The sequence below is a fragment of the Amphiprion ocellaris genome, chromosome 22, assembly GCF_022539595.1.
Source record: "Amphiprion ocellaris isolate individual 3 ecotype Okinawa chromosome 22, ASM2253959v1, whole genome shotgun sequence".
Taxonomy (NCBI): domain Eukaryota; kingdom Metazoa; phylum Chordata; class Actinopteri; family Pomacentridae; genus Amphiprion; species Amphiprion ocellaris.
The window spans coordinates 14,789,635-14,813,856 of NC_072787.1; the positions used below are offsets into that span (position 1 = coordinate 14,789,635).

General features: G+C 41.7%; 2 protein-coding genes across 9 annotated transcripts in view; one reads left to right on the forward strand and one right to left on the reverse strand.

The window, feature by feature from the left end:
- sulf1 (sulfatase 1) overlaps window positions 1-14,499 on the reverse strand; it is a 37,553-nt gene extending 23,054 nt beyond the window's left edge. For 2 of the 5 annotated variants that reach the window (XM_035957998.2, XM_035957996.2), the window contains exon 1: window positions 14,075-14,499. The gene's annotated coding sequence lies outside the window, so the exon portion shown is untranslated. Of the gene's footprint in view, window positions 1-361; window positions 384-14,074 lie in introns of those variants that run through there. The other 3 variants (XM_023291909.3, XM_035957999.2, XM_035957997.2) reach the window with 2 other exon arrangements.
- The window catches only part of LOC111583007 (solute carrier organic anion transporter family member 5A1), a 128,486-nt gene that overhangs the window by 63,316 nt on the left and 40,948 nt on the right, over window positions 1-24,222 (forward strand). Inside the window, exon 10 of one of the 4 annotated variants that reach the window (XM_035958000.2) lies at window positions 2,269-2,514. The exons of the other annotated variants lie outside the window; for them this stretch is intronic. Within the exon in view, the coding sequence (XP_035813893.2) occupies window positions 2,269-2,432 (164 nt within the window). The 3' untranslated portion in view covers window positions 2,433-2,514. Of the gene's footprint in view, window positions 1-2,268; window positions 2,515-24,222 lie in introns of those variants that run through there. 4 annotated transcript variants of the gene reach the window in all.

The window sequence follows — 24,222 nt, forward strand, 5'->3', positions numbered from 1 at the left end:
ATTATGCTGTGAGAAAGAGATTCCCTGCAGGAACATTAAGGCATATTAACTTCTGATATATTGCATGTATCAGGTCACTTATTGTACTGAAACACAACAGTTTATCCATCAACAGAGCAGCCAGGAAAAGATTCTTCCAAACTCTAGCCCTTGATGCTCCACCAAGGAAAACTTCCCCAACAATTCCAACAGATGTTTTTTTTCTTCCCTGTCTGTAATCCCATTCATACTGAAAACAAAATCCCTTAACATCAATTCTTCTGACCTAACCTGAACATAAAAAAACACAACTAAATCACAGCAAACACATTGAAAATAACAAAACAAACGAGCAGTGAAGATTTAGAAAAACAGATCTCACCTCAGAGAATCCCATGAGTCTTATTGTTTTTGGTGATTTCTCATGATATCCTACTTTCTCTCTTGTTTTTCACTCTCTCCTTCTGTGTCAGATAACACACACACTCTCCATCTCTACTGGAGAGCTGTTGTTCAGCTAACAGCGCTGAGGACCACACCATTGGCTGTCCACACTCAAACACCCACAGCCACTCTCTTGCGCGAGCCAATCGTGGCCCACCTTCCACATGTCACTCAAAAGTCACCCCCTGGTTAGTCAAGCATGACGGCGGGCCGGTGGGGGGAGGGAGTTAGGGGCACTGGAGGCGGAGAGAGGGTTCTGCTACATTAACCCCAGTGCCACTGTCGCCAATCACAGATTACCACTGAGTCATCCCAACACTCCGTAGCCTTTCTCGCTTACAAAGTCATGGTTGCTCAAAAAAAATCTAAGAAATATTTTTTTCCAGTGTAAAATCTAAATCTTCAGAAGACAGTAGTTTATACTTCATGCCATTACCAACAGAGAGATTAAACTAATTATGAAGAATTGGACATTAATCCAGAAGTGCACTGTTTCACTACAAGATATATAATATATGATTAAAAACACACAAACGATTTTAATTAGCAGGTAATATTCAGTGACAATAATACATGTGAAAGAATGGCTTGTGGCTGTGAGATGAACCATGACGTGTAATAACCAGTACTCCATCACTGCCTGTGCAAAAGTGCCTTATGGACAGCAATCCCACTGAGTGGCACCATACTGCTCCCTATTCTGAGTTAATGGCCTGAAAACAAATGGCAGGTCTGTGACACCTGAGCCTGACCAAACCCCGCTGAGTGGCTCCGCCTTTACAAAAGGCTCATCCAAATTACTCAAGAATAATGACTCTAAAGTCACATAAATGATCATTTATGGTGTGAGGCATAATGAAAGGCACTTTGGAAAAATATATTACAACCTTTAAAAGGGTTAAATGGCAATCATTTGTACTGTTAATGTAGCATTTTGATCAATGGCTATGGCTTTAGTCTTTGCATGAATTAAGATTTATCTACGTCAATGAAGCTATGTTTTTCAGATTGTGTACATGGACTGTATAAGATGCATGTAACCATTGGGATTACCCATACTGGTTTGTGGACTACTATTTTGAAGCTTCCAGTTTGGAATTTCACTGATGCCTTCTTAGGGTGAATCTGAATCACAACTCAAGAACACTACACCACCCGTTTGGTAGCAACTTGTCAACTACAAGACAGCTACACCCTAAAGCACAGCCTACTTTACCCTCTATGTTACTCTAAATAGGAGCATAATTTACTAAAGAAACATCATACCGTATTGAAGGAGATTTGAAACTAGCAGTTAAGCCCATAAACTCATCAGGAAAATGTTTACCGAGATAATAAATCATATGAGTAGAAGGGTCACTTTCTCATTGATTGCCATGTAATCTGACTTCTTTTTGCAGCCAGCGAGTCACCACCTGCTGTTTATTAGAAAGAATGAAGGATTAAGGCACTTATGCATTAGCTCTGAAGGCTACATCCATCTTTCCAGTCTGTAATTGTGTAGATAGTAGGGTGATAGTATAGAATGGTTCACAAATGACAAGATGGATGGTCTGGCATAACATATTTTGTCAAACAAGATATTCGCTAAAAGACAGGACCAAATCTGATGTCTTCATGCACACAGGAAAAGCTTGCATCAGCAAATGAAAACACCAATAACTTCAACATCCTCCAACAACAAATCATCCAATCAAAACAAGGGTAAATAGATAAAGAACATACATTGCTGTCCTTGCTCTACTGATGCTTATGTGCTGCTCCTCCAGACCTCAGACGTTAAATGTGATAAGCAGAGCTTCAGATAGAGATTTAAGAGCACTTTTGGTCTGTCCTGTGTTTCAGACAAGCAGTGTCCAGGCCAGTCAGCCGGCCCAGTCATCGTGACAGCCCTGTGCAAACATTGGCGCCGTTTGGACAAACACCCCTCCAGTGCAGGGTGGCAGAGTGCACAGAACCTCGCAGTGAATTACACACACAACACAAACTACTCTACAAACATACGGTGACATGCACAAACTCATAAGACACTCACACACAAGCCTTTCTTCCCACAAAAACACATGCTCCTGCTGTGTGGGTCCAAGTTCTCCTACAGAGGGGAAAGCTTCCCAGAAACAATAGACACAAGCCTTATCTAGACAAAACTCAAGTCTCTATTTCTGTCAAGCTGTGGAAGACCTGAAGTCAGCTATGAACCAGTGGGCCAGATAGTGTAATGTTAGCACCCAGCGCAAATTCAATTTTACATGCCAGTGATTCCAAGCAATAGCCTCTTCTTGCGACTTAGAGAAAACAGACAAGAAGCTTCATTGTGGTGTCTGATACAAACCTTGTGGTGCTGATGTGGTTAGCTACAGTGGAATCAATAGCTATACTGTCTGAAACGACTGAGGCTAATAAAATGCCACACAGAACAACCACTAGGATGAGGGCCGAAGTTACGCAGGCAAAAGGACCCCCTCCCCTTTCTTTGGGCTACCTCTCATCCTAACTCAATTTCACCTGATCCACTTTCCTCACTAGGTCATCTGAAGTTCACTTATGAGCAAAAGGACTTCTAGCAGGTCTGTGTCTTGGATCATTTGATAGCTATCCATCTCAAAGTGACTTACCATCAAAGAAAAGTAGGTATTTATTTACGTCACATCCTCAGCACCCTGACTTCCCCGTGTTAATTTGACACATGGGGCATGAAGCCGCTCGAGGAAATGACCAGCTAAGTGACAAGACCAGTGTGTGGAGATATGCGGCTGCTGCTTAGAAAGCAATGACGAACTGATGGCAGTTGCGTGGCTGTATGAAGAGCTATGGCACATGCAACAATTTTCCTATTCATATGGAGGAAAACGAGAAAACAAAAGAGTGGCTTTACTTGAATTAAAATTCCCCTCAGGATATTGCATAGCAGACATTTTTTCTAGATGCTGGAAAACAGACTTATGTCAATGTGCTTCTATTAGAATGGCCAAAAGAGCAATTTCAGCCCCAGACAAGTCCACTTATCAGAGGGAGGACAATGAGGTCACCATAAATAAGTTCTATGGTGTGTATTGATCTGGGGCATTCCCATCCACATGTACCACTGACTGTATATAAAAATATATACAGATTCCCTTAACAGTGGTTTAAGCTCAGTGTTATGGTTCTGCTCATCGCCAGTTTTAGCATGGCCTGACGCTACCTAAACTTAAGTCTTACTAAAATTTAAACAGGCGAGTTGTATTAAAAAATTTCCTACTGCGCAGTTGTCATGAATGGGGAATTTACCTACAAAGATCAAAAATATTTTACTAACAGGCTGTAATCATGTTTATTTTTGCTTTAAAGTTTGCCATTTTAACATAGGAGTCTGTAGGGACTGACTCGTTGTTGGACTCTGCCTCAAGTGGCCACCCAAGGAACTGCAGGTTGTGGCACTTTTACGCTGGCCTAATTTTTCAGCCTCAGCGACTGGTGCTTGGGAATATTCAACAAGACTTTATGTGGTGTGTATGTGGTATAGAAAACTGAACTATGACCCCTCAAGAGCACTATTCCAGGGTAGTTTAACACCTCTTTAATTATTACAAGTTGTCAAGAATAACTGCAAAGGAATACCTAAATCAGATCTGTGTTCAAACACAGTCGCTTTTGAGTGTTTTGTTTTGTACGCATGCTTAACAAAGTGTTGTCCAGCATTCTTGGCTTCAGGCACACTAAGGGATGAGAGGTAGCAGGAGAGTTACCTAGAACATCCAGCTCTAAACACTGCTGGATGTATTCAGTACCAATAGGCACTTTATACAGTGTAAATACACACAACAATATGAGTCATTATGAAATCTAAAAGTTACTATAGAGCTGGCTTCTGGAAGTCTCTTCTGTTTTTGCCACTGCTTTTTACTTGCCTCCAGATTCTGAGCGTGAATGCATGTTGTCAATTTCAAGAACCCCTTGAGAACACTGTGAGGATAATGTTTCATGTCATTTTCATAAACGCTCCATTTTGAATGAGTCATTTATTTACGCCATCTAGCGTGATATAAGTAGAACAGGCTTCTTCTATACATCTGTGCAACAGACAAGAGGTCTTTATTCCTGGACAGAGTCAGAGGACTAGAGAGCACATTGTTTCTCCTTCCTCATTGTTTTGGAGGATTAGCACTAATGACCCTTTAAATGAGCCCTTACTGTACTCATCATGGTTAAGCTGGGGGAAGAATATTGGGGATGGATGGGAGGAACGTAAAATGCCCAGGGGTTCAAAGGACTCAAACAAAAAGGCCACTATGAAATTTTTCAGACACACAGCTGCCAGATACATAAAAGATGTGCAATTTTCAGATTAATAGCCATCAACACTAGGGGCTTTTAGCACACCTCAACACCCTAATAATCTTTACTTTCATGATAGTAAAGTTTTTTTTCCCTTCTTTACTTGCAGAAAACAGCTCTTTCCCTCACTTTGCTATGGCACATGCAGCATTGCTCAGTAATTTGCTACGGCTACACAGACAGCTGTGCTTTGTGCACCGAGTAAAGCTGAACATAATAGAGTTGCTGCTTGTGTAACCATGCAGGGCAGCAGTATTTGGCTGGTTGGCAGTTGTGCCCTCCAGTTAGGGCCTCAAACCACACACTCTGCTGCGCTCTGACCCTCCTCCGACCCGAGTGGTGATATGGCTTTGATGGTGGCTTGTTTAACCTAACCTCAAGAAGCTGAGGCTACCCACACACAGGGGTTAAGAGGGGAAAGTCTGGGGGGGAGAAAAAAAAAGACTGGTCTCAATACAGAGGTATGAAGGTAACAAACGTCTTGTAAATGTCTGGTTGTGTTTGGCCTGCATTTTCATTTCAGCAATGCCAAATAGGAGGCATCTGGCTTAGGTTCTGTTCAGTCAGCAGTGGCAGCCTATACATTTATCAGCTGTCACTGAAAAACAGCAGATGCTCTGAAAAGACACATAAAAGACGTCTTATGTAAAAACACAGAATGATGGTTAAGAATTCATGTATCTTCTAAAGCAGCATGTTGGTCTACCAACGCATGTCTGGCCACAGAGCAGGGTCTTGCTTAAGTTTACATGGAGAGTTAGGAGGTGAGGGGGTTCACGTTCCCAAAACAAGATGCAAGTCAAACACAAACCAGATGCCATGCTCCTCTAAAGTAAATCAGTCATTCATAAAAGGCCCTGCTATTAAGGACAATGGCCATTTCAAAGCACCTCAAATCCCCCCTTATTCCTGTTCATTTTCTCCCTCGCTCCCTCTCTATTTGCCCAGTCCATCTCCACGGCGGCCAAGTCACAGAGGAACAATGGCAAAAAGAGGGGAATTAAAGTCTGATGGCATAGTTTAAATTCTGTAGGCTGTTCTGTGACTAAAGACTGGCAACGACGGCAAAAGTAATTCAGCATACAGTCATTATGCTACCAAGAAAGAATTGTGCAAAGCAGGAGATAAAAATTACAGAGAGATAGTACATGTTAATCTGCAAGCTGATCCGAGAAACAATACAGAGGAGATAAAGAGCGAAAACAATTATTTGATTTTTGCTTCAGACCATTTTTCAGCCCGGTGTGATTGCTCTCTCTCCATCTTGGAAGGGAAAAAATGATTATGGCGAGGCCTTAGATTAATATTGAGGTTTGTCCAAATATTTCTGTAATCCAAGGGAATTCAGCTGGTCTGCTGCCATGAGGACTGACAAGGGCCTTTTACACTGAGGAGGGCCTGTGTCAGGGTCTGCTGTGCCCGGCAGGCCAAGGGCAGCACATTGTGCCCACCAAGACCCGCCCGTCAGCCACACTGAGCTGCCTGAAGGAGAGCTCTGTCCCTGTGAATTCACTTGGCTGTGGGTGCGCACTGGGAAAAGACTCAAACCTTGGTGTTTTCAGACTCTTAACTCCACTGATTTGTTTGACCAAAATGCCCAAATTGGTGTAAGATCTGTGACAAAATTCCAGTGAGAAAACCAAGTGTGAGGCAGTGAAGAGAGATCACTGCCTCTTTGTCCCGCACATTTACGGCTGCACAAGTCTTCACCTTGACACGCACAATCAGAATCTTTGTGTTATCATTGTAAAAACTATAAAACTTCAGATGTCTCAGCTTCCCATCCACTGGTGTGCCATGTGTTTGGGCTACAATGCCGGCCACTCTAATGAAGAAGAATGGCCCTAATTCAGTGAAACGTGAACCTGGAGTGAGTGCATTCACTGCTATTAGTTAAACGCCTCGTGTTTCTCTCGGACCCGGTAAGAGACTCTTTGTAGTGCCAAGGCTGCCAGGCCACCCCATCAATATCATGGATGCATCTTAATGTATAATTAAATGAATCCTGGTCTAAAATACTTCAAAGTGAATGAGTTACAGGCCAACAGGCAGCCTGTTGGAAATCATGAGCGGGTTTTGAACGCCCAAAGACGGAAATGATTAAAAAACACACAAAAGGTCATTTCAGGAATGGAGAAAGCTATATTTATTTGTGTATGGGTGTGTGCATGTGTGTTCTTGGCCTGAAGGTGGTATGGATTTAAGTGTTCATATCCTGAACTATACACAACTTTTGTTGAGTTCTGTATATCTAAGCAAAAACCTCATGCTGGTTACGTTGACAAATTAGACTCACTGTCAGTCAGTAAGGCTGGAATCACTCACATATACCCATTATCATTATGTTCAGAGCCATAATGGAAATTTAGGAATTTCTGAGAAGCCAATTTCTGCCCGCATCATTTAAAATTAGCAGGCAGCAGTAATTATTGCACAAAGAGGGCGGCATCTGATTGATCCAAAATTCATTCTTTCAGCATGATAACGACCACAAAGAGTCATAAAAAAATGTTTTCAGCAACAAGAATAACCAGGATGCCTCTAACAGTTGACTCCACTGAACCCTGGTCTCAACATCGAGTCAATCTGGGATTACAGGAAGACATATAAGACACTCTTACAGCCTGGAGGTTGCATTTCTAATGAGGTTCAAGTTTACAAGTGGAAAAGCACATTTGCCGTTTAAGAGGGTGAGGAAAAGGGTAAGAGAAGGGGGTGGACAGCACAGGGAGAGAGTGAATGAAAAGGAAAACCACTCCTCTGATTTATAGTGTGATAAGAAAACATGGACTCACAATCAGAGGATCAGCGACCACAGTTATATGATATGAGCCTAAAGCAAGCACTTTCTTGTTAAATCTATTCTAAGCCATGAATGGAAACCATTAGCAGCGGACGACCTCAGATGAATAAAATACAACGCATTTATATTCCTCCAGCCACTTTCTTGTCAAAACGCACACTCCCCATCAGAAACACTCTATCAGGCTGTAACAGCTCCAGAGAAAGTCAGAGCGAGAGGGAGGAGAATGTGTTGCTCGCTCACGGGTGGCTTTCTTGTCTCTTTGACGCGTCAAATATACCCCAGATAAATTATTCCTTTTACCACAAAAGAGAGCTATGGCAAATTGCTTCAATGGGTTTCCACTGAGGTAATTGTCAAGAATAAAGAGACTGACTTCTTTTCCATGAAATCAGCAACATGGTGGCACAGCGAGAAAGAGAGTAAGAGAGAGTGAGAGCGAGCAAATGCACCAAGTCTGATGGATGTTTTTTGTTCACTGACTACTGATGTAAGACGTGTGACTTGAATTCTTTTTCACAACAAGGAACGATTTATTAGGAAGAAATGGGCCTCTGTCTCAGTGTGCTTTAAAGAAAAAAAGCATCACTGTGGTTAATGACCTGTTTAAAGAAATAATTATTTATGCACCAGCGTTTCTACTTCTTGCCACTAGCCAGGCGACCACACATATGCTTAAGGCTACAGAAGCAGTTCCAGAAAGGCAGCAAATGGTAATTTAAGCAAATCTAAACAAGAATTTAGCATTTAATAAAAACTCCCTTTTTATGAAAGTACAATCTGAATCCACTCTGAGCAGTAATAATTAAAACGGAAAAATTGGATTCCTGGAGGTGATGTGGTTGCAGCTCAGTCAGCCAACTCCTGCTAAGTGTAGTACTGCTGTTGCTGCTGGCGCATGAAACTAAACACCCCTAAAATGCAGAGCATGTGTAGGCATATTCTCTGGGAACCGTAGACAAACATAGACCATGAGAGCCAGCCTGTGTGACCCTGAATGCCATGAACAAACCTCTCCATGACTGTGACACACCAACTTGATACCGCTCATAAAAACGAATTCGTCTGATTGCACCTGTGCCTGCTCAGCACAGATCTCTGTCCGTGCCTGTGGTCATGTACGTATGAGTGTGTTTGGATATCATGTACACTCTGTGTGTGTGCGTGTGTGTGTGTGTGTGTGTGTACTAGTCACTCACTCAAACAGTCAGAGAGAGAATCAGTCAGACTTGAACATAGGCAGACACGTAACCTGTAATTTGTACACAGGGGAGCTCTCCTTTCCATTGCCTCTGGCTTAGTGTGTGGCTTTCCAAAGCATGCAGTAACGTCATTTGTAATTTCATTAACTTTATTCTGCCTGGCAAAAATTCTAGATTTTAGTGCAATGTAAAAATATATAAAATACGCTATCTACTGAAAGACCAATTAGTTTAGAAAGAGTAAAACAGGAAGCTTACCCGTCCAAGCGCTTCCATTTCTCTACATTTGAGCCAGAGTTAAAGGAATGCAGTCAATACATCATCCCCACATTTTCAAGAGACACCAGCCAAACTCAGCTGAAGTTGCCGTAGGCGATTCAAGAGAAACCAAAGCGAAGCTAATGTGTGTCATGCAATGCTAGAGCTTTTCATTACAAACAAAGTTGCTGTTCAAACTGTCCAAAGACACAGCCATTGTGCGTCCACATGGCCAAGTCGGGGCTGATCAAGTAAGGGCAAACAGGACTGGAGGCTACCAGCAGCACATGGCCAAGTCCACACATATAGTAGAAGCACTTGTGCATGTACGTACACATGGACACACACAAGCAGAGGAGGGGAGTGCTGGCAGAGGCTGAATGTGTTTGACCGCTCCAGGGGAGAAGGAAAGAAAGGGAGCAGAAGAGCTGAAACAAACGCATGCTGGCTTCTATTAGTCGAGCTGTGGAGCGGGATGGAGGGGTGAGGAAACATATTCATTCCCTCTGCCCCCCCCCTCCATCCATTCCCATCCCTCCAACCCTCCCACCCCATTATCTCCATTCTGGAAAGGCGGTGGATGAAAGGGACAACCCCCCAGTGGCAGCACTTCTCCCTCCAAACTTACGCCGACGCATTCTGACGGCTGCTTAATTGTACGTGATACAGGCAGGGTCCTTTCTCTTTCAAATCTAAAACAGATTGCTTCTCACTGGGGAGGGGATTATTGGACAAGAGAGATGACAAAGCAGGGACAGTCCAGCCCTCTGGGAGGTGGAGGACAGAGGGGGTAAGCTTGCAGATAGTGTGTGTGTGTGTGTGTGTGTGTGTGTGTGTGTGTGTGTGTGTGTGTGTGTGTGTGTGTGTGTGTGTGTGTGTAAATGGCTTTTCTGTGCTTGTCTTTTGTACATGCTTGTGTCACAAGAAGATTATGTTTGTGTCCGTGTGTTTCAAATGCACGCACGTGTGGTTTACAAGCTAGAACGTGTGCAGCCTCTGATCGTGACAAGATCACTGGATCTTTTCTGTCCACTTAAAACTCTTACTTTCTTCTCATCCTTATCACATGTTCACACCTCCCTTTCTCTCCTCTTGGCCTCGTCTTTATCTCTTCCTTCTTCCACTTCCCCCTCTGTGTCTCTCTTGACCCAGCTTTCTCTTTCTGCCTCTTAAGCTCATGCAGCATCTATGCGCAGTGACATTTGAACAAAAGCTGCCATGAACATCACAGAAAAAGCATTAAAATCCTCTTTCTCTCACTCAGGCTTCACTCAATGTACATGTAGCTGCAACAAACAATTCTACATCTTCTCTTGCTGTATACATTCTCAGGTCAACATTGCAAGGACCTGGTCAGGAGTCATTTCTGACTTTTACATAGCTGAACCATCTACTGAACTTTTTATTCATAAAACATAATTTCCAACTACTCCTTAGGGAAGAGACTCGAGACAAAGGAGAAAAAGCCACACGAAGCAGTAAACCACTGAATATACGTCTGGTTTGCTGCTCTTTTTAAGGAGTGCTAAGTACTAGATCAAAGACTAGAGGATGAGGAATTCCCTCCAATGATGAGTTGGATTTAATGTTTGCATGCCCTGACCTTTCTTGCTCAAATGACAGCCAGAACAAACACTTGGGGGTGCTATTGTGAGCTCCCAAATACTCCCAAAATAGATTCATGTAGCACACATCTCGGTGCATCCAGGTAGGCATGGCATATTTCCCTGGAGATATGTCCTCAAAAGTCAAGGACATTTTGCATTTAAGGGCTGTTGTTTGCTAGTGGAATGAAAGTCCATAGCAATGTTTGATCAGTAAGGTCAACAAAGGAACTGAGAAAGTGGCTGACTCATCTAAAGATAGCCTTTCTAGATCCCACATAAATAAAAGCATGCCAAATGCTCACCGTTAAAATACTGGTCATTTGCAGTGATAGGACTGTGCAATCTACTCCAGCGCTACTATGCAATCAGGCTAGTATGAGGAACACTATCATTAAGCTGAAGAGATAAACAAGTGCCGGAGGAGAGGGTGGTTTAGGAAATCTTTTCTTAACATGCTCACACACAAGAGAACACACACAAACTACAGTTATATAGGATCATTCTCTGGATTTTCCACAGAGAACAATGCGAAAAATTGACATTCCACTAGTCTGTCAAAGTAAAGATAATTAACAATTCAGTAGAGAGTATTTATTGTAGAGTGCTCAACTAATTAGGTGCAATTTGATTTTAGAAAGGGATCATGGCATGGGATGAATTAGTTTCCTCCCCATTTCTCCCACAATCTCAACTCAACTTTGTAATCCTTGAGTATATTTTAAGTCTTTGAGAAGAACGGAAAGTCCTCTGTTTTACAGCAGAACCCTATAATGATAGAATTTTGAAATGTGACTTCTGTCACTGTAGGATCAAGTTGCGAAAGGAAAATGCAGCATGATAACAGTGTGACTCAGCTGAGATAAATACATGGAGCTGACTTGGAGACAAGAGGAGAAGACAGGGCAGAGTCTTGTCGAAACTCATCGAGCAGGTTTTCGATCGGGGTTAAAGAACAAGTCAGAATGAAAAAAGCAAGAATACTGAGGACTCACCTGAAACCTTCAATGTCACACATTTGCAGTATTTTTGATCAGTATCCCACCTGTTACACTACATTACATTCTTTTGGGTCACTTTAGGCTAGATATCATTAAAACTGAGTGTTTCACTTTTAAACAAATGGTTAAAATCGTGTTCAACCAATTAGAATTAAGAAGTATATACATTTAGAACCTTTTCCCATCTCTTGTGATAATTAGTCTACCATGAATGCCTTTGACTTTGCTCATGAGACAGCGAGGTGACGTACGTCTGGCAAGTCTCTGATTCATTGTGGCTGGCATTTAAAAAGATACACACACACACACACACTTTTACCGTTTGTGTAAATAGTGAAAACCACACTTACTACCTCTTCTTCCTTCTACTCTCAGTCACTCAGAGTGTACTTAACAGAGGAATGAATTACATTCACGTGCACAGACAAATAAACACGCACACACATCCCAAAGTAGATTCGACTGATGACAAAGCCGCTACTGGAACAACGTTTGTCTTGGCAAGCGCCACCCCCCAGAATCTAATTATTTGCAGCAGCTGCTCATGCTCTTGTTTGTAGCATAGTGAAGCTAAAAACTGTTTAAAGGATCTCTCCTCTTTTTGGAGCTGGCAGGAAAGGTCTGAGTTTTGAAAGACTCCAAAGCTGCTTTGCTGTGCTGTGCTCTGCATAGGGTAATCAGAAACTGAATCTGAACATTGCCGGGTGAAACTCAAGCGAAGGGTGGATTTTGCAGCTCAGTCTTGTCAATACTTCAAGTTTGAAGCTGAGGTTCTCCATCATTCTCCTTGAACCTTGCCATTCAGTAACACAGAACGACACTGCCAAAGTACCGAAATTCAAGCCAGCCATTTTGCACTAATTGTGCCTGATACGAGCAATCGGCTTTTGGGACCGCAATATAATTCTGACATTTAGAAAATCTAGGTCAGGAGGATAAATCCTCTGTTTTTTTTTGTGGAGTGGTAGGTGAACACATTGATCCAATACACAATAAATTACTCAGTCAAGTCATTTACTCGATCCTTAAAATAGAGAACTTGAATATTCTACCACACACAGCTAATTCCAAGCCTACTGGCAGTACAAAATGTGAATTTAAGAGAAGTCAAACTGTAGTCAGATTTCTTAGAGCAGTCACAAACAGTGTCATGTGTATTGTCTCTCCCTGGTTAATAGAGAAAAAGCATGATCATTAGTCAAACTTCATTCAATATCTCACAATAAAGTTTAAACTATACCTGTTTCTCAGTTGTAAAGGCTATAAACTCTACCTCCCAGCACTTAAAGATCGTTCAGCTGCTTCCCTCAATAATCTGCTTATGCCAGCAAATTTTGTATTAACAGCTCTACTGGCCTTAAAGCAGTAGTCATCACAACCTACTGGTGGTTGTGTTAAATACTTCAAGTAACAAGCAGGAAGTGTAGCTACGGCTGGTTTACCAAAGTAAACACAAATTCACACAACAGCAGCTTTCACCCATACAACCTCCTCTCCTCGGAGCCCGGCCGCTGTCCATACTGCCTTTCACAGCTGCACAATCTCCATTTGCAGACACCTCATACACACATACACACACACACACACACACAGCGCCTGAAGCTAGGTATAAATACTATACATCATATTCCCACTTCACTGGCAACTTTCCCTTCTCACTTGACTTGAGTTAAATAGCTAGAGTGAGGTGTACATTCCCTGAGTCTCTGCCTCTCTGCTCAGCTTTGACAGTTTGTCCGGAAAGAGCTCTTCAGCAGCTCATCCATTTAGTGAATACTGACACGATCTGCCAGGAGTGCACTCTGAATAAGATTTATGAAAAAACTTATCTGGGCTGTAGTGAGGGAATGTTAAATGCCACACTGAGTTTTGGGAATGTAGAAAAATGGCACTTTAATATCCCATTATAGGAGCTGACAAAGATGATAAGAAAACAAATTGTCTTCAGTACAGTTTTGGGATATGATAAGAAAATGATGTAATTTCTATACTAAAAGAATAAAACACAAATAGATTTTTTATACTCATACTGACATAGTTAATTTTGCAGCATACTTTTTAAGTGACAGCAAACTTGTTAAAATGCACCATAGGTTCCTTTTACTGCTCAATATTCTGCACTCAAAACTTAAAATTAACAGATGAATGCTTATGGGTTGGGAAAAAATGACATTAATGGAATGTGCTGCCTTCTAATCCCTTGAGACGGAGGAATTTGCGACTGAGGGAATTCCTGTCATTCAGGGGGAAAACTATGAAGTCCTGCACACACACAGAGCTGCTGTACAGGCAACAGACTGAGTGCAGAAACAGCGCAGCTCCACCACTACAAATCCCTATACTTACAGACTCACACTCCTGACTGTAAACTGAATCAGAAATAGAAAGAAAAAAGAAAAGAAAAGCGTACACTGCAGAAGAAGTAGTGAAACTAGACTAAGCAAAAGAGAGTAAGTTGTACTGTACCTGGAAGGCAGGAGAGCAAGAGTGCTGGCTGAGTGAGAGGCAAGGCTAAGATTCCTCTCTTAGTTTGATCCTCACGTTTCTTCACTGGATCTCCCTTCACTCATAGAGGAGTTTGTGCCTGGGTGCTGGGATTGTGGTCTCAAGAGCAGGGGAGGACCACACAGCTCCTGGAGGACAACCTCTCTCCTCTAATCCTCTCTCCGATGTGATGACACTCTCTAACCTCGACCATCTGTTGAAACACGTCCCGGAGCAGTCAGCACCACGCTGTGTCAAGAACCCCGCTCCCCTGCCCAATCACAGACCGGCTGCTGGGTGGCTCCTCGCTGCCAGGAGGCAGGGACAAGGACACAGCGCAGCGCAGAGGGAGACACACACACACACACACAGTCAGTCGCACAACCACAACCTCCCCACGCTCACACAGACACTATGAGATGGGAGCAAGAAAACCCCCAGTCATCGTAACCTGAGAGGCAGAGTAGGAGGACAGGGAGAGAGAGAGGAGTGGAAAGAGGAGGAATGGGAGGGGAGCAAACGACAGAGAGAGCAAGGAGAGAGGGAGAGAGAGCATGCTAAATGCCAAAAGTGGAGATGATGGAGAAATACTACAGTGTTTGCATGTTTGATATTGCATTACTGCTGATGTTACTGACTTGAAAATCCTCACACAAATCCCAGACTGAAAACTCACACTTTCCCCTCAGTCTCTGAGCTCTTTCCTCCCAGTCCTCTCCCTGCAGCCACTGAGTATGTGGTCTAAAGAATAAAACTTTAAAAAAAGCAATAAAATTCTGTATTGGCTCCGTGGTGGGAATGCTGTTGGTACTAAACTGTTACATCTGCAGGCACAGAAGCACAAGCTGCAGAACTCACACCTTAGTGTGATAAATCCTTACAGTCCCCCAGCTACATTCCTGCCCTTCACCACCTATTGCCTTAAGTTAAAAAGGAGGGCAGAGGGGAAGGCACTAAAATTACAAAGCTAAGGAAAGAGTAAGATAAAGAGAAAAAAGAGAAGAGGAAAAGAAGTCCAGATAAGAGTGGGTCTGTGGGGGTTTACAGCTAGATCGCAGCGTATTGATAAAGCAAACGTGTCATTAACTATCAGTCCTTCTACATTAACACCATTTCAACCGCATTTCCTAAACGAATCAACCAATTTTCAACCCATTCATGCAAAACACAAGGAACATTAGGTGAGAAAGGCTGTCACATTAATCATTTCGTTGAACCACTGTCCTACTCACTGATCCATTAAAAAAGGATTACGAGACCTTGATGATATTCAGGAGCAACTTCAAAGGCACACCCTAATGAGGTAATACCCATTTGATATCCAACAGCATCACCATGAGTTAATCAGAGGTGTGAAACGCCAAAGAAACGCTTCTAAGTAATTCATTTACATTCAGTGGGCAGCATTAAACACAATGGCCTCTGTTTTAAGTGTCAAGACGGGTATTAATGAAGACTTTGACTGTTCATTCTCCAACTGAGCTTAGTCTCTGTTTGATTATAAACCTTACTTTGTATATGTAAAACCTTTTATTTTGGTTTATTCTTAATTGAACGGCTCACGTTATGATGTGATATTCCACATGCGTATCAGCTTTACAGTTTAATTTGATTCTACCACACAAAAGCAGCAGAAGAGACATCGTCCGTTTTCCTCAGTGGATGCAACCACTTACGTCCCCCTCAGGTTTACATTAAGCTAAACAAGGTCTATTTTCACCAGGGACACATGAAACTTTCCTCAGCTTGGACTGATGTTTAAAACAGGGGCAGTGGTGAGAGAGAGAGAGTAAGGGCCTTAGGGGGAAAGAGCTCAAATTAGATTAACTAAATTCACAAAGACTGTCCCCAGCCCCTCCTGCATGGCTACACACATCCCAGCCCACACCTCCAACCCCAAGCCCCCATTCTCACGGCCGAGAGGTTTCCAAAGGGCCTTCAGGCAGGCCAGGGGCGACCAAATCCCCGTGCTCTTTACTGGATTAAAGATGGTTGCCCCGCTAGGGGAGAGGGGTTGTTTTTTCCCGAACCTGAGCACATCTGTAAACATCTTAAATCTGTGCAGACAGAAAAAACAGTTATCTGGCTGAGCTTCTGTGAGGAAAACATCTCCAGCCTTATGCAGTCCCATTCACATTTTTAAGAGCTGGAAACTGGTGATCTCGTTTATGCAAACACACACCCTCCATTTCGCATGACTACCATTAATCTCCATTTTCCATTTTCACTTCCGCTGACGGACACAACAGCAACAAAGCAAGGGTGGAGGGAGGTCTATAAAACGGCCTCATCTTATGAATGACTGAATGACCTGCGGGGGGGCCAGTGGTTCTCTGGTAACCCCTATTCACTCTCCCCATCCTTACTTCACAGAGAACTCACCAAGCCCATCTCAGTGGATATCTAGCACATTAACTAACTTTAAAATGACCATTTTCCTTGCATGTGATCTCTCTGATTCCGTACCTCATCTCTTATCCCATTTTTGTCGCTTGTGCAAACTTTACTCTTCTCCTGAATCCAAGTCTGCTTTGACCTCAGACTCACTTCCCCCCTTTCCTTCCAACTTCCCAGCCATCAGTTGGGTCTGCAGGTGCAGGCAGAGGCCAGTGTTGGGGGGCTCCTCGGTTCACTAGCCCCATTCTCTGGGACTGAATGAGATACATAGGGGTGTCATAGCTGCGATCCTGTTTCTGTGCCAGCATGGACTGCTAAGACTGAAGCTGGGGGATACGGCCATGATGTGGGGGTGACACTGTGTTGTGCTATGCAGTATTTTAAATGCCAGACACATGGTCGCTGCCATTCTAACCTCTCACTTTAATGTAGAAGTGTAGGAGACGATCGGTGGGATACAGACAGAAAGCAGAAGGTGACACGCACAGTACTGGACTACAGATAAAAACGAAACATAGGAGGATACAGGACAGAGGGACAATGTAGGGGAAGATTAAAGAAAAAACTAGAGGTAGAAACTAGGAAATGGAGGACGAAGAGGGGGGGCTTCTGTGGTTCAGTGACAGCTGAACTCGCATGTGGCAGGATTTCTCCCAACACTCCTGCTGTGCCATGCATGTGCCCTTCTACTACATGTATGCGACATAACACGCATGAAAATCACACACCCATGCTAAGACACATGGCAGCATTTGTCACAATCATGATATTCCTAATAGAGCTAATTAGCGATATGGAGTGAAGACTAGTCTGAAACAGTTATTGCTACAGAATTGGTCAGACTCAGAACAGCGGTAGTGACGAGCTCAGGAATATTTGGTGCTGGTATCTCTACTTATATGTCAGCTTTGCTGGTTTAACATTCATTTTTTAAGTTCCACTTCATATTTAGTCAAATTGCTCATTAAGACATTTTAATTCCACCAAATTAAGGAAGAATACTGATAGGATTAAAGATACACTACAATGCCAATGAAGCCTTTTGAGAGATATGCACTCATGTCCGTTAATCTGACGACAACTGAACATGTCAGTGTCATGTCTGAATGATCTTTTTGGTAATTTTTCCGTAAAAGTCATAGCACAACTTTGAACTTAATTCTGTCACATTAACAGACAGGCATGCACAAGGAACAGTACTTGTAGTGCTGTAAAGTGATTTAGAGAAGACTTTTTTTCCCCATATTACAGCATTAACATTGGTCCAAAAACATCACACAGAGCAACAGATAGTTTTCTGTCAAAACATCATTTTTCACTACAATTTCACATCTACTACAAACTGAAATGTCTATCAAAATAAAACATTACTTCAGTGACGACAGATTGAAACAGGTCAGAATAATAAGACTCACCAATGATAAATGCAATCCAGGTTTTGACAAAAATATCACTTTAACAGACTCATGAAGGCAGCAGTCTTACATATTGCAGAGGGCATAAATAATAATACCAGTATCAATAAAACCTAACATAGTAAAAAAAAATATATGTCAAACTCTAAATTAATCAGTAATACAAATAATACATTAATACTATTTTTTGTACTTGCAGAAAGCATTAGTTTGTTTCTAGAGAGTTTTGATTGTGTATTTCTTTGTCAGTATGCAAGTTAAGTAATGCTATTTGAAAACTCAGCTACCAAATATAGGTAAATGGTGGATACTGTGGAAGTTTCCACTTTGTAAAGAGCTTCACTGTGCTATTAGTCTTCAAAATGATATGTGGATGTAAATGTGGTTTGTCTTTAATTTACACACAATAAACAAAACACTGAATGACAGATTACCTATCACTACCTTTTACTATTACTAAGCTGTGGTAACTTAAAAGGATTCCAGCAGTTGCTCCAATAAACATCAACGCTGACACCTATTCTTGAAACCCCCCCTGCTGAGCAGCTAGCAGGTAGTGCCACAGACAAAAGGAATACACTAACATATACTGAGCTTATTTACACTAGCCTGAGATCAAGTGTTAGGTAATGATGATAGGATTTAGATCTCTCTCACCAGCATGGTGGCACATGTTGTCTTCTCTTTGGTAGATGTTTACAGCCACCACCCATCAGTGCCAAGAGTGTAACACTGTCTTCCAAAATAATCTACTCCTACGGCCTATTACCATCAAAGTATTACCCTGAATGTCATTAGTTGTGAGCAGTTAGAATTTCTGTTACTTTCTCGTTACATGACAACAGAAGTGATTATCCTTTATTGAAAGGTCGTCTGGACAAGTCCCAATGGCTTTTGGTTGCAATCACGTTTATCCAGCTTCTCCAAACTATGATTGACTTCATTTGATCATTTTTGTTCTTGGGAAAATACAAGATAGATTTTTATACAAAACATCAAATGAGAAGTTGTACCACTAGTAAGTATAAAAAGGCAGAAATACTTTCTAATTTCTGCATATCTAGTTCAAAATGCAATGCTCCCTATATTGCCTTATTACTGGTTATTAAAAAAGCTTAGTGCATCCAGATAACATTAACTGTAATTCTCTGACTCACACTAGTTATCCTTACTTATAAAGCCTTTAAATATTGTGCTGCAAATATGGAAGCCAATGTCTTCAAAATCCATAGACACCCTCACTAAATCTCCCAGTCCACAATACAAATATTGAAATACACACTAATAACACCTCTTATTCTTTATAGCTTTTTCAAACTTACTGTATTTTAATGGTTAGAGAAATGATAGTGCTAATTGCACAACTCTCACAGACCACCCACAGAGCCATTTCAAAGCAGGATTAGGACTTTCCAAGAGCTTCTGCAAAGTTAGGAACAGATAGTAAGACAAACCAATCCTATCACTCCCCAGATCTGGTGAATCTCAGGATGACGGAAATGATTTGGGGTAGCCTCGAGGTTCAGTAAATGGGCAAACAGCTGGGAACCAGTGCTGTAAGCCATGAAAGTATGAGACAGATACAGTGGAGAGATACTGATCACTCTCCCCGGGTACAAGTGAGATGAAAGACATTCTGACAGCTAAGACAATGGTGGTCGTGTAGTGACCAGGATAGACAAAGCCCCAGGGACCTTTGACACTGAATTCCATTTGTAGTTTTTGGGTTTGGTTGGTGCTTTTTGTAAGTCTTGTCAGACAAGAACAGTAAACTGAGCAAAACACTACAAAGAGCAGCCAAGGGGGGTTGGGAATATTTGGAAGATCAACTGCAGTAAAAGTGGTAGGAAATCAAAATGCCACTAATCCATTATCACATTCTGAAGCAGCAGCACTGAGTTACTCTTGAATATGCAAGCATTAAGAAAGGAGAAAAAAAGCATATGTCTGGTACCTTAAGAAAAAAATAGGGAGTTCTGCACTTGGTCAAGAGAAATAAAGCTGTTAGATTAAAAGTGAAGAAAATACAAAATCAAGCGCTATTCAGGGTTAGAGCCAGCAGTCAGTAAAGATGAAAAAATCACGACTTTCCCACTTGTTATTAATGGAAGTCCCTGGTATTGCTTGGCAGTGGGAATGTAAGCTTTTAATCACAAAGAAATCTTTGTTAATATGTGAATAAATCAATTAGTTTCAACTTTATCAGGGTGTAGAGAGCACTATACATGGGTATGGGGAGTTGAAATGCATTGATTTATCCATGTATAAATCAAGAATTAGTATTTCTTGCCTCAGATACTCATTGGGCTGCTGACTAATTACAAAGGTTTTCCAAGAAGAAGCAGATAGTCATTCTTTTTTCATCCTTACTAAATATGACACCAGTTCAATTTACAACTTCAGTCAAAACATCTGGGTATGTGATCAGGCCACCTTCGGTCACAAAGAAATCTCTGTGCATCATTCTATACTGAACATCTGTTGAGTGAGTTCTTATGTTCTTCTATATACACTTTTCACCAAATACAATTCAATCACAACCCACTTGTTATACTTCTTCATAGACTTTTCTCAACAAAAACATTTCTACAAGTTGTAAAATCTATATTAAAGTCAGAAAATTCTTGCTATTTCTGATTGTTTGTCGTCTGGGTTTGACATTGCCTCTTAATTCAATGCTCTCTTCCTAATTGCTTTAACAGTTAAGGTATTCTCATCACTTAGTAAATGTTAAGCTTAGCTAATTCTGCTGTTGTGGTAATTTTGCTTCAGTATATTCATACACATTTGTCTAAAAAGAGAGGTAGTGATTTTGTATACAAACTAGGCCTGTTTCAGTTAATTTCAGCATGAAACTGACTTTGAACCCTTTTGCTCGAATTGTCAGTAAGACAAGGCTCCATTTAAATCTCAACTAAGAATGGTTTCTGCTTTAAAGCATTTTTATTTGAGATAAAGAGAAAAAAAAACACATTTGTAATGCATATCATTGACCCCGTGAAAAGAGTTCCTCTGTAGCCACAAATCAGCAGTCTCCACACCACCGAACAATAATGCATTCAACAAATAATCATTTCCCTTCATACCCCCCGTCTCCACAGACTCCAAACAGTCTCTTGGGTAACAGAAAAATCTGATCCAAAAGTGTTTGTTTACACTGATATTCTCTGTGAAAAACAGGCCAACTCTTTGTTAACTTCAACCAACTTTGACCCCGAAAAGACACGGAGAGAAAGCCGTAATTGTTGTCATAAAGCCAGTGTCCAGCTCCTTCCTGTCTCTGAGAAGCTTTTGGAAGTCTCATCCTCACAGAGTGGTGCTCCATTTCCGGAAGCCTGACTTACTAATCCTCTCAGGCGAGAAGGTGAAAGGCAAGGAACAAGGAGAAATGGGGAAAGCAGTACGTGGGAAGGAAGGGCTATGTATGCTACAACGTTCAAAATGCCTGGTTGAAAATAATCCCATCAAGCATGCCGCCTGTGGCCTGTTGAGAGGGAGAATTAGGATTTGCGTTGGGCAGATAGGCCATTCAATTATCCCCTTAGAAGCCTTAACTCGCCCCAGGCCACGATAAGGACAGAAATTTCATTTGTCAGCAGAATATTGCGAGAACAAAGCAGACCAGGTTAGAGGATAATGTAGCTTAATGATGCAGCGCTACACAACAGTGCCATGAACTATCGGCTCGGCTCCTCACAGCCACCAGCAAACTAAATGCTATTCACAAGGGGGAAAAAAGGCACCATAAAGAGGCAAAAGAACTAAACTGACGAGTTAATAGACATCCACTGCAGCACTGGCGTCCACATGGCAAACTTGGTACACATGCTAGTTTAATTAGAATACAAACTATGTTTTCTGTGGCAGGGAAGATGAAAATGCAGGGATGTGGCTGCGGCTTTTAACAGGGTGTTTGTTGGTTTCCTGGGCAAGGGGAAGCAGAGAGGCTCCATGTGATTTGTGATTCGCACGCGGGTGGGAAGAGAAGCCTTTTAATCTGTGCCCTGGACTCTGCTTCCTCTCGCTAGGAGAAAATCAGTAACATGAACGGCTCAACCACTGGGATGTTTATGACCCACTGAAGGGCCACACAGCGTAAGAGATCATTTGTATGAGAATAGGTACAAGAGCAGGACCCTCCCCTTCGCTAAGCTCCCTCATCCAGCTTCTTTTATACTCTTGGACTCTCTCATCATACACTCTGCCCTTTCCCCATGTACTCTTTTTGATTACTTTGCCCTTCTGAGATCTATTTAACTATTTCCATATCACCATCCTGAAGTCATCCATTTTATTTTCCACAAATGTACATTTCGCAGAAGGAGCCAGAGGAGCAGCTTTCAAGAGAGAAGTCCAAAGGAGCTTGGTCTCAAACAGGTGCAAATTCCATTGATGCCTGCGTACACTTGGACACTGTTGTGTCTCTATAAAACTGGGCCAAGTAGCACGTTGAAGGTGATGGCCAGCAGAGATGTCTGACAGCTAGACCTGCTTTCATGCCTCCACAGCAGTAATTTTCACATTGTTTTATTATGAGACAGTGTGTGTGAGTGAGGCAGACAGAAGAAGTGCAGCACCAGCATGAATCATGAATATCTAATTATATATATTATAAATACTATGACTTAATAGTATTAACTTGCAGACACAGGTTTTCAGTTCACGCTCATCCAGGAGACTGTGGAGTCTGGAAACATGTACCAGACTGCCCATCCCAAAGGAGACCTGAGAGTCAAGGGGCTGCGTGGGTGGGGGAAGACTCATTTGAAGAAAACCCCCAATAATCCAATTAAGCACATAATTTCCTTTCGTATACAGGAACTGAATCGACTGTCAGAAAGCAGCCGAGTCAAAAAAAAGTGAAAAGAGTATGGACAGAGGAAGGGTAAGAAAAGGCTTTTCTGTGTACTGTTCAGCTGCTGCAGTGAACAAAATGCAAACAAAGCACTAGAGAAAGAGGCTTTAGATCTCTGCAAATATGGTGGGGCCTCCCGTGCACCACTTTGTAACTGTCCTGCTTGGCTGGCGATCAGCTCCCTTGTCCAGGACCGGTTTTTAGCAGGGATCCCTTGACCAAGTGCCAAGCTGCCTTTCACTGTGTGTGAGTGTGAGTGCATGTGAGCTTTAATATGCATAAGAGAAATGAAGGGGTTCCTATGCTGTTCATTGTTGTACAGCTCAAATCACATAGAGAGAAAACAATAACAAGACGAGGGGAAATAAGCGATAGGAAATTAAAATATATAGGGAACAGAATGTTAGAGTGAAATATTTAATGCAAGTGACGACATGTATGATATAAACTCACTGAACTCCATCCTTAACTTTTGTTTATGTGATCTTTGTTCTTGCAAAAATGACTCGGATATGAAGTAGATTCAGTGAAGGCACTCCAGCACAGAGAGGGACATTAGAGGGGAGAAAAACAGTACAGGAATTCAGAATATCCTCCTAGTAAGTGCTTATCTTCCCTCTTGGGGCATGGAATCTCTGCTACCATGACAAGGCCAAAATGGAGAAAATGGGCATCGTCTTGTGAATACTTCAGTCAAAAAAGCACTCTTGTATATGTAGCCTTTTGAGCTACTTCTGTTAAATCTCTTCATTTTATTTTTTAGATTTTATATGCATCTAATTGGATCAAATGGGTTTGATAACATTAAAGAGGTGCACACAGGTCATATTTTCACAAAGGCATTCCTAAATCTTAACTGCGGATGTGAAAAGTAAAGGCAGAAACATGACAAAAAAAATGTAGTATGTGTTTTCCCCGCTTCCATTTACTACCAAATAATCATTGAACTACAAAGAGCAGCACTTGTACAATCTAATGTGACAGAAGCATGCCAAAACAACTTTCACAATAACAAGAAAGATGGAAGGAAAGGGATTAAAGCAGGGACAAAAAGAGAGAAAGCAAGAAAAAATATGGATGAAATGGTAGAAGAAAGCAGATCAGGGAACCACAGTCAAATTTAATATAGTAATAATTATCACAATAGTATCTCACATGGTGCACTATTGGTCATTGAACAGTTATTTACTATACACTGTGCATACATTTAATTTGTCATTCATTTACATAAATGCACTGGGAACTACTTTAAATTGGCAATAATAAAAATTACAATAAATAAAATATCTCCAAGCCCTTGAATAAAAACAGAAAAGACAAAAGGAAGGAAAGAATGGGCAAAGGAAAGACAGAAGGGAAGATATTAAAAAAGTGAAACTGCTGAAACTGTGAAAAGGGGTGCTCAGCTTTCTGTTTCAAGCTTTCATATCCTAAGAAGAACCCCTCTTAATTCCCCATTCTTC